Source organism: Quercus lobata, chromosome 10 (assembly GCF_001633185.2).
Source record: "Quercus lobata isolate SW786 chromosome 10, ValleyOak3.0 Primary Assembly, whole genome shotgun sequence".
In the NCBI taxonomy this organism is placed as follows: Eukaryota; Viridiplantae; Streptophyta; class Magnoliopsida; order Fagales; family Fagaceae; genus Quercus; species Quercus lobata.
This window is the reverse complement of record NC_044913.1, coordinates 18,052,285-18,065,459: the sequence shown is the minus strand read 5'-3', so window position 1 is coordinate 18,065,459 and position 13,175 is coordinate 18,052,285. Positions and strand designations below refer to the sequence as shown.

The window sequence follows — 13,175 nt, the reverse complement described above, 5'->3', positions numbered from 1 at the left end:
GCCCCACTTCAGCCAAATTTGACCAAGCTAGTCAAACTAGCCCAAAATTTATCCAACCTCTATAATCCGTCTCATTTTAACCTAATCCACATTTTAAAACCATTTGACCAAGTTTGTCTAACTCTAGCTGAAGAATGACCTAGATTTGACCAAAACTCCAACCACTCAATCGTGATAAATTTATGCTCATTTGAAAGAACATTAAATTTCTTTTTTAAAAAGACGGTTTACTGGCCCAAATTAGAGTTTAAAGGGACAATATAACGCAAAAATAGTGAAACTTTGCCCAAAAGACTTTAGCTATTTCTGGCCAAGTGCCATTAACATGATTATCATTTAATCTTGATTGAATTATAATCAAACAACCACCAATTGACCTAAATGATTAGTCCTTGGAAAGGTTTCTTTATGATGAAATTCAATTTGGTATGCTTAAATGACAAAATTTCACTTAGAATAAAAAAGAACTTACAAAAATAATAAAATGTAAACCTTTGAACACAAACTTGATTTTAGAACTATATTCCAAAGACTTTAGTTTACAAAATTTGAAAATTGAAGCTATAAAGTGGGAATTTTTAGGAAATAATTTAAATATATTTTAAATGAAAAATTATTTACACAATTGAGGTGGACATAGGACAAGATTGAGGCATGGTAAGCAAAACCTGATTTGTCCCTTCTTAGAAAAACTTGCATATGGTAGAGTAATGCAAATAGGGAAGAGGGGCAATTTTTTTTTTTTTTAGGAACTAATTTCATAAATAGTTTAATTATATATATATATATATATGGGGGGGGGGGGGATGAGGATCCAAAACAGGTAAGCAAGCAGTCAAAGTTATTTCTAAGGAGCTAAAATCCGAAAAATGATCTAGGGCAATGATCTCATGATTTGAAGGGAGATTGGGGTAACTTACTTGATGAGGATTCCGAGGACATACTTCGGACCTCAAAGGGACGAGCACTAGTTATATAAAGGGCACAGAGCTAAATCGCCAGAAAGGAAATAAAATCGACTTGGCACAGAATATGAGAAGGATGAAGAAAGAAGGGTATAAAAGCCATCCTCTCTGCATTAAATACAAGACAACCACTTCTTTGGCGCATTAATGAGGAAGTAACCATGAATAGTGGTGGCACAGCTAAGATTTTAGTGTAAAGCTTGCTAGTATGTTTCACATGGGACAAGAATTCTAGGAGTGTGATCCCAACCTTCCAAGTGTAGAATCCAGATGCATTTAAGCTGGATATATAAAGCAAGAAAAACATTTGGAGATGGGGACACACAAAAAGAGTGCAAAAAAGAAAGAAAGAGAGTTCATCTGTTTTGTAACATCCTCCTTAGAATAGACTCGAGGATCAACACTTGTGTTTTTCTTTAATCAGCTTTCAAACTGAACATCAATGAAATAAATACCATTTCTCTCTTAATTCTATGACATAAGCCTTCTTAATCTTTGCATTGGGTATTATAAAATAGACTTGACTTCCCATCTCTAAAGAAATTAATTGTGATAGCAAATAGCAAAATCATTGTTTAAGACATAAAGTTGTTCTTTCACTTTTTGCCCCCTACAATTGGCGCCGTCTATGGGAAAAGTCTCTTTGAATATCCTTGTATGACTTCTTAATTATGTCTAGTCAAGGACTAAGCAAATCGTTGAAATCTGTTGGCTCCCAGCACAGGGACCACTTTGTTATTTTGGAGCAGAAAAGAGATCGCCACGAGGCTCACGCGCATAGTCAGGAAGCAACTTCTTTTTCTTTAGGGCGAACAAGGTAGCAAAAGGCTAGCCGTCGATCACTATACTAAGAAGTGCATAACTTAGAGAGAAAATTAGAACGGTTACGTAGATGTCTTCGACGCAGGACTCGAGTGAGGGATGATAGGACTCCTCCTTCAGGCCAATACTCAAATACTGGCAGTGATGAAAGTTATTGGCCTAGGAGTAGGACTCCACCTAGTGAGTCATTCACATCATCGTCCCGGCATACTTCAGGATGGAGGCATTATCGTAAGAAATCTGGAACCCCACCAAGGAGGGGTCAAGGGCATGATGCCATAGGTAAAGCTCTCCTTCAAATATCTCGCTCTTCATTTTCTCAGCGTATCGAGCAAGTTGAACTCCCTCACCGTTTCAATCAGCCTAGCTTCACCATCTAAAATGGTAGGACTGGCCATGTTGAACATGTGAGCCACTTTAACCAAAGGATTGCTATTCACTCCAAGAATAAAGCTTTGATGTGTAAGGTTTTCCCTTCAAGCCTTGGTCCAATGGCAATGAGGTGGTTTGACAGTCTTGTGGAAGGGTCAATACATTCTTTTGAGGAGTTGACCAGGGCTTTTGGGGCAAGATTCTTGACCTATAGTCGAGTCCCCAGACTTTTGGACTCTTTACTCTCAATGTCAATGAGAGAGGGAGAAACATTGAAGACTTATTTTGACTATTACTAGGAAATTTATAACGAAATTGACGAAGATTTTGAGGACGTCGCCATATGGACTTTTAAAGTGGGTCTTCCTACAAACTCCAATTTGTGGAAATCACTTACCATGAAACCACCTCGGAATATGCACCAATTGATGGACCGGATCGAAGAGCATAAAAGGGTCGAGGACAATCAAAGCTCCGCCAGGGGTAACACTAAGGTTTCCACCACCAATCGAAGGGATAGCTCGGAAGGCCTGTTCTTGTCCTCCCGACCGAGGAGGGAGTATTATAATCTAGCATCCCATAATGTTGCAGCTCCTCAGGTGGTAAATTCGGTGTTTAAAGAGCCGATATATCAGGTGCTAGATAATATTAAGCATGAGCCTTATTTTAGATGGTCAAACAAGATGGGAGGCGACCCCACTAAAAGAAATCAAAACTTATATTGCCAGTATCATTAGGACCGGGGCCATACGACCAAGGATTGCAAAATTTTACAAGCCTTTCTGGATTAGTTGGTTAAAGCTGGAAAATTGAAGTAATTCTTGCAACAGTTTAGATCGGTCTGGGATTGGATTACATAAAGATGGTGCACCTCGAGCATCTTTGGGGACAATAAATGTCATCTTTACGACCCCAAGAGAGGAGCCTCACCCAGCTAGCGGGGTAATGTTGGTGTCATCACAAGTGGAAGGCCCTGAGGGAGAAGCCTCGAGTAAAAGGTCCAGAATCTCGGATCAACCAATCATAGGATTTTCTGAAGATGATAAGTTAGGAACCATTCAGCCACATGACGATGCTCTGATGGTGACCTTGCGGATAGCGGGGTATGATGTCAAAAGGGTGATGATTGACCAAGGCAATGAGACTGAGATAATGTACACAGACCTGTTTAAAGGTCTAGGGCTCAAACCCGAAGATTTGGACCAATATGACGCCCCGCTAATTGGGTTTGATGGGAACACCACTATCCCTAAAGGAAGAATCCGATTGCCAGTTTTGACTGGGGACAGAATAGTGAATGTGGATTTCATAGTAATGGATGCCTTTTTGCCGTACACCACCATCTTGGCCAGACTGTGGCTGCATGCCATGGGGGCGGTCGCATCTACATTGCATGTTAAGGTGAAGTATCTCACTAATGGAGGGGTGGTAGTGATTGATCATCACGTTACTGAGTTGAGTTCTTCTGAAATGGTCCCAACGTTGTAGCAATCATAGCTCGGGTCACCAACATCCTCGGACAGTTCAGTATCATGCAAGGAGTTGGAGAAGGTCATTATGGAAGACATAGACAAATATTTTCAAATTGGTACTCTACTCTTAGCAAAGGACAAAGCGCAGCTGGTTGATTTTTTGAAGTATAATTTTGATGTTTTTGCGTGGAGTGCATATGAAGCACCTGGGATTGATCCCGAATTTATCTGTCATCATATGAATGTTAACCGTAGTGCAACATCGAAGAAACAATTACCTCTGCAGTCATCTAAAGAACATGCTGAAGCCGTAAAAGACGAGGTTCGTAAGCTTAAACAGGCTGGAGCAATCAAAGAGATTTTCTACCCTGAATGGTTGGCCAATATGGTGGTGGTGAAGAAGAAGTCGGAAAAGTGGAGAGCATGTGTAGATTTCACGAATCTCAACAAGGCATATCCAAAGGACCTGTTTTCGATTTCCAAAATAGATCAGTTGGTGGATGCAACATTTGGACATCCTAGGATGAGTTTCCTGGACAGGGCTATCACTAAATCCCCTTGGCATGTCGGATAAAGAGAAAACTGCCTTCCTCACTCCAACAGGAAACTACCATTATAGAGTAATGTCATTTAGACTAAAGAACGCTGGGTCCACGTACCAAAGAATGGTGACAAGAATGTTTGAGAGTCGGTTGGGAAAGAATGTGGAAGCCTATATTGATGATATGGTAGTGAAAAGTAAAAAAGAAACTGACCATCTGTCAAACCTTGGTAACATTTTCACAATCTTAAGAAAACACGAGCTACGTCTAAATTCTTCAAAATCCTCTTTTGAAGTTGGGTTTGGAAAGTTTTTAGGCTATATGATAACCCATCGCGGGATTGAGGTTAACCCCTATCAGATTAAGGCTATTCATGGTTTACATCCTTCTTGGAACCCAAAAGAAGTTCAGCGCCTAACTGGGATGATGAGGGCTCTGAACAGGTTTATATCAAGATCTACAGAATGGTGTAGACCATTCTTCCAACTATTGCACAAGTGGCAGGATTTTATGTGGTTTGAAGAATGTGATAGGGCCTTTGTGGAGTTGAAGGCGTATCTGGCCCATCCATCAGTCTTGTCCAGGCCAGAGAAAGAAGAGGTCTTATATGCCTATGTGGCTGTGGCCCAACATACAGTGAATTTGGTCTTGGTACGTATAGACGAAAGAGTTCAGAAACTAGTATATTACATCAACAAGTTCCTCCAAGAGGCCGAGGTCAGGTATCTCCATTTGGAAAAGGCAATTCTTGCTATCATCCATGCCACCAAGAAGCCGCCTCATTACTTTTAAGCGCACACCGTGGTTGTTTCGACTCAGTTGCCCTTACAAGCATTGCTCCGAAAATCAGATTATACGAGAAAAGTGGCAGAATGGGGAGCCATGCTCGAAGCATTCAATGTCAAGTATATGCCCCGAACAGCTGTGTAGGGCTAAATTCTGGTGGATTTAGTGGTGGAATTTACCGAGGAACTGGGAAACTCGGAGGAAGGGATAAGACCTGAGGAGGCAGTGCGTGTGGAGACTATAGTAGTTCAACGCACCTGGCAACTATTTGTGGATGGTGCAGCCAACAAGAAGGGATCAGGAATAGGAATCATGATGATTTCACCAAATGGAATTACTTTGGAGAAGTCACTCAGGCTCGATTTTTTGGCAACAAATAATGAGGCGGAGTATAAGGCTTTATTGGCAGGATTGATTGCTATGCAAAAACTTGGGGGTAAGACTTTAAGAGCATATTGTGATTTAAGGCTCGTAGTTGGACAAGTCCAAGGTGAGTACGAGGCGAAGGATCTAAGGATGCTTTGGTACTTAAATCGAGTTAAGCTATTGTCGAGGGACTTTCATTCCTTTATGGTTGAGCAAGTCCCTCGAGGTAAGAACTCTATGCTACTTCGCTTGCAACTTTGGCTACAGTTAGTAGGGAGGATCTGCCTCGGATCGTACTTGTTGAGAGTTATGTGTCGCTTGCTTATGATGAGCTACCTCTAGTAGGAGTTAATTTTACGAGGATAGACCCTAGCTGGCAGGACCCATTGGTCGCATTCTTGAAAGATGGGATTTTACTTGAGGACAAGGTTGAGGCAGAGAAGGTTCGTAGAAAAGCACCAAGATTTTGGCTATCTAAAGACCAAAAACTGTATAAATGCTCATACTGGGGACCATACTTGTTGTTTGTTCATCCCGAGGCAATAGAGATGTTGTTAGAAGAACTACATAAGGGAATTTGTGGTAGCCATACAGGGGGCAGGTCACTTGCTCACAGAGCTTTGATGTAAGGATATTGGTGGCCGAGCATGCAGAAAGCTCACAGGATTATGTTAAGAAATGTGACCAATGTCAAAAGTATGCTCCTAACATTCATCAGCTAGGAGGACTATTGAATCCACTAATTAGCCCTTGGCCTTTTGCCCAATGGGGTTTGGACATCGTTGGACCTTTCCCAAGAGCTACAAGGAATTTCAGGTACCTCCTTGTTACTACTAACTATTTCACTGAGTGGGTGGAAGCTGAACCACTGGCAAACATCCGAGATCAAGACGTGAAAAGGTTTATATGGCAGAATATCGTCACAAGATTTGGGGTCCCGAGCACTTTTATTTTGGATAACGGACTTTATATCGACAGCAAAACCTTTCAAAGGCACTGTTGTGATTTAGGAATAAAGAACAGATACTCTACTCCATCATATCCCCAGAGTAATGGGCAAGCAGAGGCCACAAATAAAGTTATTGTGGATGGTTTGAAGAAGAGATTGGAAGATGAAAAGGGAAAGTGGATGGATGAGCTACCTCATGTTCTGTGGACCTACCGCACGACACCCAGAAGATCTACGGGTGAGACCCCTTTTTCCATGACCATCTGAAGCGATTATTCCTACAGAAATAGGATTCCCAACTCTAAGGTTCGACCAACCCCTTGGTGACGGCAACGAGCAATTCCTCACCCATAGCCTCGATTTGACTGAGGAACTAAAGGAAATTTTCGCAGTTAGATTGGCGCAATACCAACAAAAGCTCAGGCAGGGGTTTGGAAAAAGGGTAAAAGTTAGGACTTTCATTCTAGGAGATCTGGTCTTACGAAAGGTCGTTGGAAGTGCAAGGAATCCCTTTTGGGGAAAATTGGGCCCTAATTGGGAGGGGCCTTATCGAAGTAACTTCAGTAGCAGGAGTGGGGGCTTATCAGCTAGAAGATCTAGATGGACTTGTTGTACCTTGTCCATAGAATGTGAACAATTTACGAAAGTATTATTTCTAGTTCTACAATATTGTGAGGAATCATATATTATATGCAGTTAGATGTATTTTCTTGACTTTTGTTGTATTACTTAGATTTTTTTTTTTTTTTTTTTTTTATGTTAAACAGAATCTTGGCCAGGTTCAATTCCTCAAACCACTTGCCTTGGGTAAATTAAGACTTAGATTATTTTTTATGTTAAACATAACCTTGACCAAGTTCGATTCTTCGAATTACTTGCCTTGGTAAATTAACACTTAGATTATTTTTTTTGTTAAATAGAACCTCGGTCAGGTTCAATTTCTCGGATCACCTACCTTGGATAAATTAACACTTAGATTATTATTTATGTTAAATAGAACCTCGACCAAGTTTGATTTCTCGGATCACCTACCTTGAGTAAATTAACACTTAGACTATATTTAATGTTCAACATAACCTCGGTTAGGTTCGATTACTCATATCATCTACCTCTGGTAAATTAACACTTAAGTATTATCTAAACATTTAACCATGTATGAATCAGTACCATGTTCATTATCTGTATATGTGTATGGTAAACAAATAGGAAGTCGTAAATTATAAGTATATTTGAATAAAGCGAAGTCCTAGCAAAAGTTCTTCATTAAATAAAGTTTAGGTGAGTACATATAAAAAAAATAAAAAATAATAAAGATAAATTGCCCCCCCCCCCCCAAAAAAAAAAAAAAAAAAAAGTAACAAGGTAGTCTAGCTATTACGCTCCCTAGGCCTCGAGAGTCTTCTGCTTCCCTGCTTCCTTGGAGGGTTGTGTCTCGTTAGTTGGAGTTGTAGCAGGAGGAACCGTTTTAGTTGTGAAGGAACTTTCTTTAACTAGAGATACCTCGGTTGCCACCTCAAAGCTTTGGGGAGCAATTACACTAGGCTTTGAGGCAAGCTGCTCGACTGATTTGGATTTGGCCGGGGCAGTAGTGCTGGACTTAGGTGGAGGGTTCTCGGCAGAGCTAGCTTGTGTTAGAGCAAAAGTGTTGGTAAGGGGCTAAGTGGCTGGGGGCGCCTTAATTGCTTGGGAATAGAACGCCTTTTCTGGATTCCTCAGCTCAGAAGAAGGCTCTACTCCTGCAGCGTTAAGGGCCTTGCCCCAGGTCTGAAGGCAAAAACTGTGACAAACCATAGGGATTTGAGACTTAAGATGGGACTTAGTCTACTTTTTCCCTTGCTCGTAAGTAATTTGCTCAACTTTACTCATTTCCTCGTTTTTCTAATTTAGTTCTTTCTTCAGGTCGAAAAATGGTCGTCCAAGCGATCGCAAGCTAGCTCTCTGCCTCCCTTAGATGTAGGAGTTGCTCTCGGCTTGCCTCTCTGTACTCTCTATTGAGGCCTCAGTGCTCTTCCTAGCTTTGTCGCATTTTGACAATTTAAGGAGAGTCTCCTTTAACTTCTTATTAGTTTGGGCGAGAGATTTCTGTGCAGCGTAACGTTTGGACTCTTCTTCCTTCTGGTCACGAAGGGCTTCATCAACCCATTCCTCTGCTACATGCGCCACTTGGGTGGCCTGTGCACATTTAATTAAGATAGAAATTAGTAAGTAAGTATATGAAAAACTGATAGGACTATGGTAATGAGGTTGCTAAAATAAAAGAACAAGTACAAGGAGGTCTTACTGGAGCTAAGTCCCTCTTTATGGATAGGAACAGTTCATACTTCTTCAAGTTCTGGAGTTCGTCCATGTCTCTAGGAAGAAGAAGCGATTGCTCCACTGAATTGGCCACATATCCTGCTCTCCCATTGTCAAAGTTACGGATTGAACAATCCTTAGGGAGAGGCGAGTCATCCCGCACAAAAGAGGGGTTCTAGCTTGGAACCCAAGATTGGCGCTTGAAAACCGCTTCTGAGCTCTCCTCTCCCCTCCTTTGTTGGGCTTGGTTCAGCTTAGCCACCTTGGTTGGCTCAAGAAGAGTATCCTCCTGGACTTCGCCCTCCTCGATAGAGCCTTTCCCTCATTTTTTGTCACTTCTCCATTTTTTCTCAACCGGTTCAGTTTGTGGAGGAGGAGGAATTGGCGTGGGGGGTTTGGGAACTATTGGGATTTCAGAGGTAGTAGTCCCAGCATGAGACTCTAACAAAGAAAGTAAACCTGGCAACCTCTTTTCTATCACCATTGCTTCAGGTACTTCAGTTGCCTTTTGGTTCTCACTAACGAGGGCTACAGCTAAACGCGAGCTAGACGCTTCCTCTTCAGTCTCGTCTGTATGGTAGAAAACCTCGAAATCCTCGTCTTGGACGGGGCTTTCAGTACTTTCTTCTCTTTCAGTACTTTCTTCTGAAGTACTATCCTCGGATTGTGTCTCAGCTTCTTCGTTTAAAGCTGTAATTTCTTCAACGATTGGTTGAGGGTCCTTGAACATAGGAAGCTCGACTAATTGCGTTCCTGCTAGAGGAGGTTTTCTCATAAATCCCTCAACGGCCACATCAACATGAACAAGACGAGAATCTCAGGCCTTGATCACGTGCTTGGACACTTGGAAGCGGTTGGAGATAGGCTTGAAGCCCAAAATAATGTGAGTCGCACGGAGTTGACCATCCCGGTGTAGGAAGATCTCAGACCTTAAAACTCGGTTTAGTAAGTTGTAGTTCACCAAACTTCGCCTCGTGGCAGTGGCTTTTTTCTCTAAAGAAAATAAATTGAGAATTTATGTTAGTAATTAGGCCAAATAAAATCAAGTTTTAATAAATAAATAAAAAAGAAAAAAAAATGGCTTGCATGTAAGTAAACTGTTTGTAGTATTTCCTAAGTTAGCATAGAGTCTTTTGAGTGTCCCTAAGCCATCCCACCTGGAGTTCCATCCATGGTAAGGCAATAGAGTCCGTCATGCCATTCCCTTGAAATGATGAGAAAGTTCTCGTCCATGCCCTTGTTCGTCTCGGGGAGGCAAGAGATTAGCCTAACGACGAGAACCCTAGTTTTTAGGTAGTACCCTACCTCGTTATGCTTTTGACAACTATACACCCAGTTTACGTCATAATGGGTGAGGTATATACCCAAGCTTTCATTCATTGCATCTACACTACCTAATATCCTAAACATGTTTGAGGTGCATTGGGTGAGGCAAAGTCTAAAAGGATTTTAAAAAATCCCTAGTGGCTCTACCCGTGGGAATCCTTATGCCCCCTTCAATGAAGGCAATCATGGAAATTACAATAGCTTCAATAGGCCTTTTTTCATACAATTCACCTAAATTACAATGCTATATTGACACATTGCTAGGGATCCTATAGTATCTCTTAAATTCCTCTTGGTGTTCATGAGTATCAACCAAACTAAAGAATCTACCCATTTGGGAAAAAGGAAAAATCTACTAGTATGAAAGAATAAGGGAAGAATCCTTTTAATAAAAATGCACACTTATGAATTTGGGGAAGAAGGGCTCCTTGGGCAAAGTTACGAAGAGTAAGAAGCGTATTTGTTTTCTTTTTTGCTTCTAGGGAAGTGAAATGGAGATAAGAACCCTTCATTTCCCTATATATAGGACGTAAAAAAGGAGCAGTAACTCTCCCGCCTCTTTGGGGGAGGATTGAAAGCCGTTCGATTGCGATCTCACCGTGGAATGTGGGGGACAGTGAGCCACCTGTTGCATTTATTACGGAGTTGCGGATTCCGAAGCATCAGGAGCGTGTCGTAGTCAATTGAAAAAACGCACTCACGTGGGAACCTCTTGCAAGCATATTACAATACACAGCCTTCATTAACCAAAACCTCACTTTTCTAAGTCAGGGACGAAAAATGAGGTTTTGGGGGGGCTACTGTGGGGGGACGAGGATCCAAAATAGGTAAATAGGCAATCAAAGTTATTTCTAAGGAGCTAAAATCCGAAAAATGATCTAGGGCGGTGATCTCACGATTTGAAGGGAGATTGGGGTAACTTACTTGATAAGGATTCTGAGGACATACTTCGAACCTTAGAGGGATGAGCACTAGTTATATAGAGGGCACAAAACTAAATCGCCAGAAAGGAAATAAAACCGACTTAGCACGGAATACGAGAAGGATGAAGAAAGAAGGTATATAGAAGACATCCCCTTCGCATTAAATACAAGATAACCACTTCTCTGGCCGCATTAATGAGGAAGTAACCATGAACAGTGGTGGCACAGCTAAGATTTCAATGTAAAGCTTGCTGGTATGTTCCACATGGGACAAGAATTCTAGGAGTGTGATCCCAACCCTCCAAGTGTAGAATCTAGATGCATTTAAGCTAGATATATAAAGCAAGAAAAACATCTAGAGATGGGGACACACAAAAAGAGTGCAAAAAAGAAAGAAAGAGAGTTCCTTCGTTTTGTAACATCCTCCTCATAATAGACCCAAGGATCAACACTTGTGTTTTTCTTTAATCAGCTTTCAAATTGAACATCAATGAAATAAATACCATTTCTCTCTTAATTCTATGACATAAGCCTTCTTAATCTTTGCATTGGGTATTATAAAATAGACTTGACTTCCCATCTCTAAAGAAATTAATTGTGATAGCAAATAGCAAAATCATCATTTAAGACATAAAGTTGTTCTTTCGCTTTTTGCCCGCTACAATATATATTTGATGGTCTCTATTAAAATTTTAAAATATTAAAAATGTATATTAGGAGATAGAGAGTCGAAAAGATATCCAGAATATAATACCATTTAAAACATTTATGTTATCTTTCCCCCATATCCCTCATGTAAAACATACGGTAAATGATACGCTATTATTGTTTATAATCAGGTAACTATTGTTAGTTTCTAAAAAAAATTGTTTTTTTTTTTTTTTTTTGAGATGGTTACAAAATGCTACTAACCACTTGAGCTCTCTCTTCTATACCCAAATACTTTGTGTATGAGGAGATGCTAATTAAGCTATAGGGCTCTTGCCAAGAGACGAAGGTAGTCATAATATTAATATATAAATAGATACTAATTTTAACAATTTTGTTATATAAAATTACACTTTTCCCCTCCTAACTCTGAAGTCTTGGCTCCATCCCCTGCTCTTGGCAAAGAAGGTAACTATTTTTTAATCTGAAAAACAAATCCTTGATACTAACTTGTATGGATTCGGCGTTTTCACAGCAATGTAATATGGTAGTAGTAGATCTCTCATTGGCTGGTGCTTACATACTAATCCAGCACATTAGTGAGATACCTACCTTCTTAGCCTAACATATCCAAACCCTAAGCCCATTAAATACAGGGAGGGGGTGGGTACCATGGTTGTCATTTTTTTTTAAGAAAATGGAGTTTGACTGCGTTTTTTGATATATATATATATATATATATATATATATGACAAAATTTAGGTACACTACCTTAGGTACGGTTCCTTAGGTTCCCCTCTTAAGATTCAGCTATGCGGCAACTTAACTTAAAAATAAACTAGGTTCCCATGAGAAAAAATCAACATAACAGAATCTTAAAAGGAGAACTTAAAAAACAACACCTAAGTACTGTACTTGCTCATATATATATAAAAGTGATATAAACAGAAACTGATTACTAACTCAGCAATTTTAAACAAATGAGAATCTTTTAATAGAATAGTAGACAAGTGACGTAATCCATCAGAGGACTGTATAATTTATCTTTTGGAGAAATTTTGTGTTCTTCTATTCAAAGGTTTTTATTACGTTTTGAGTTTATGTTTTTGTGTTTTTGTTTTGTTTTGGGTTTGTGTTCTTGTTTGTTCATGTTTAAGATGAAGCCAGATCTTATTTTGTGTGTTTTGGTTTTCAATTTTTTTTTTGTTTTGTTTGTTTGTTTGTTTTTGGTCAAAATTGATAAATTATTATTTTTAAATCATATGCTGATGTGGACATCATTGTGAAAATTTTTATTATTTTTTTTATTAGCCACGTCATCATCTAACGTGCCAACTGTGCACTTCATGTGCCATGTAAGAAATTTCCATTACTGAGATGATGGTAGGAACCAAAATGGTAACAATTTTCAATTTTCTAGAACTAGAATAGGTGCTTCAAAAAAGTAGGGACCACAACGTGAATTTGCCAAAAACGTAGGAACTAAAAATGTATTTTCACCTAATTAAAAATGAATGCAACCCTAAGGGTGAGAGTAATCATGACTCATTTCATGATCATATTTAACAAAGAAAAGGAGTTACTAAAACCATATTTCATAATTTAAATCAAAATTCAAATATACAATGATGCAATCCATGACTCTTAGCAGACATTTCCATCTACATACCAACAAGGAGGAAAAGAATAATTCTATTACTTTCACAATC

General features: G+C 39.7%; 1 protein-coding gene across 1 annotated transcript; it reads left to right on the top strand.

Moving 5' to 3' along the window:
* Positions 1–3,104: 3,104 nt before the first annotated feature.
* LOC115964450 lies at positions 3,105–3,647 on the top strand. The gene has a single exon (XM_031083757.1). The coding sequence runs from the start codon at positions 3,105–3,107 to the stop codon at positions 3,645–3,647; it is 543 nt and encodes a 180-aa protein (XP_030939617.1).
* The last annotated feature ends 9,528 nt before the right edge of the window (positions 3,648–13,175 follow it).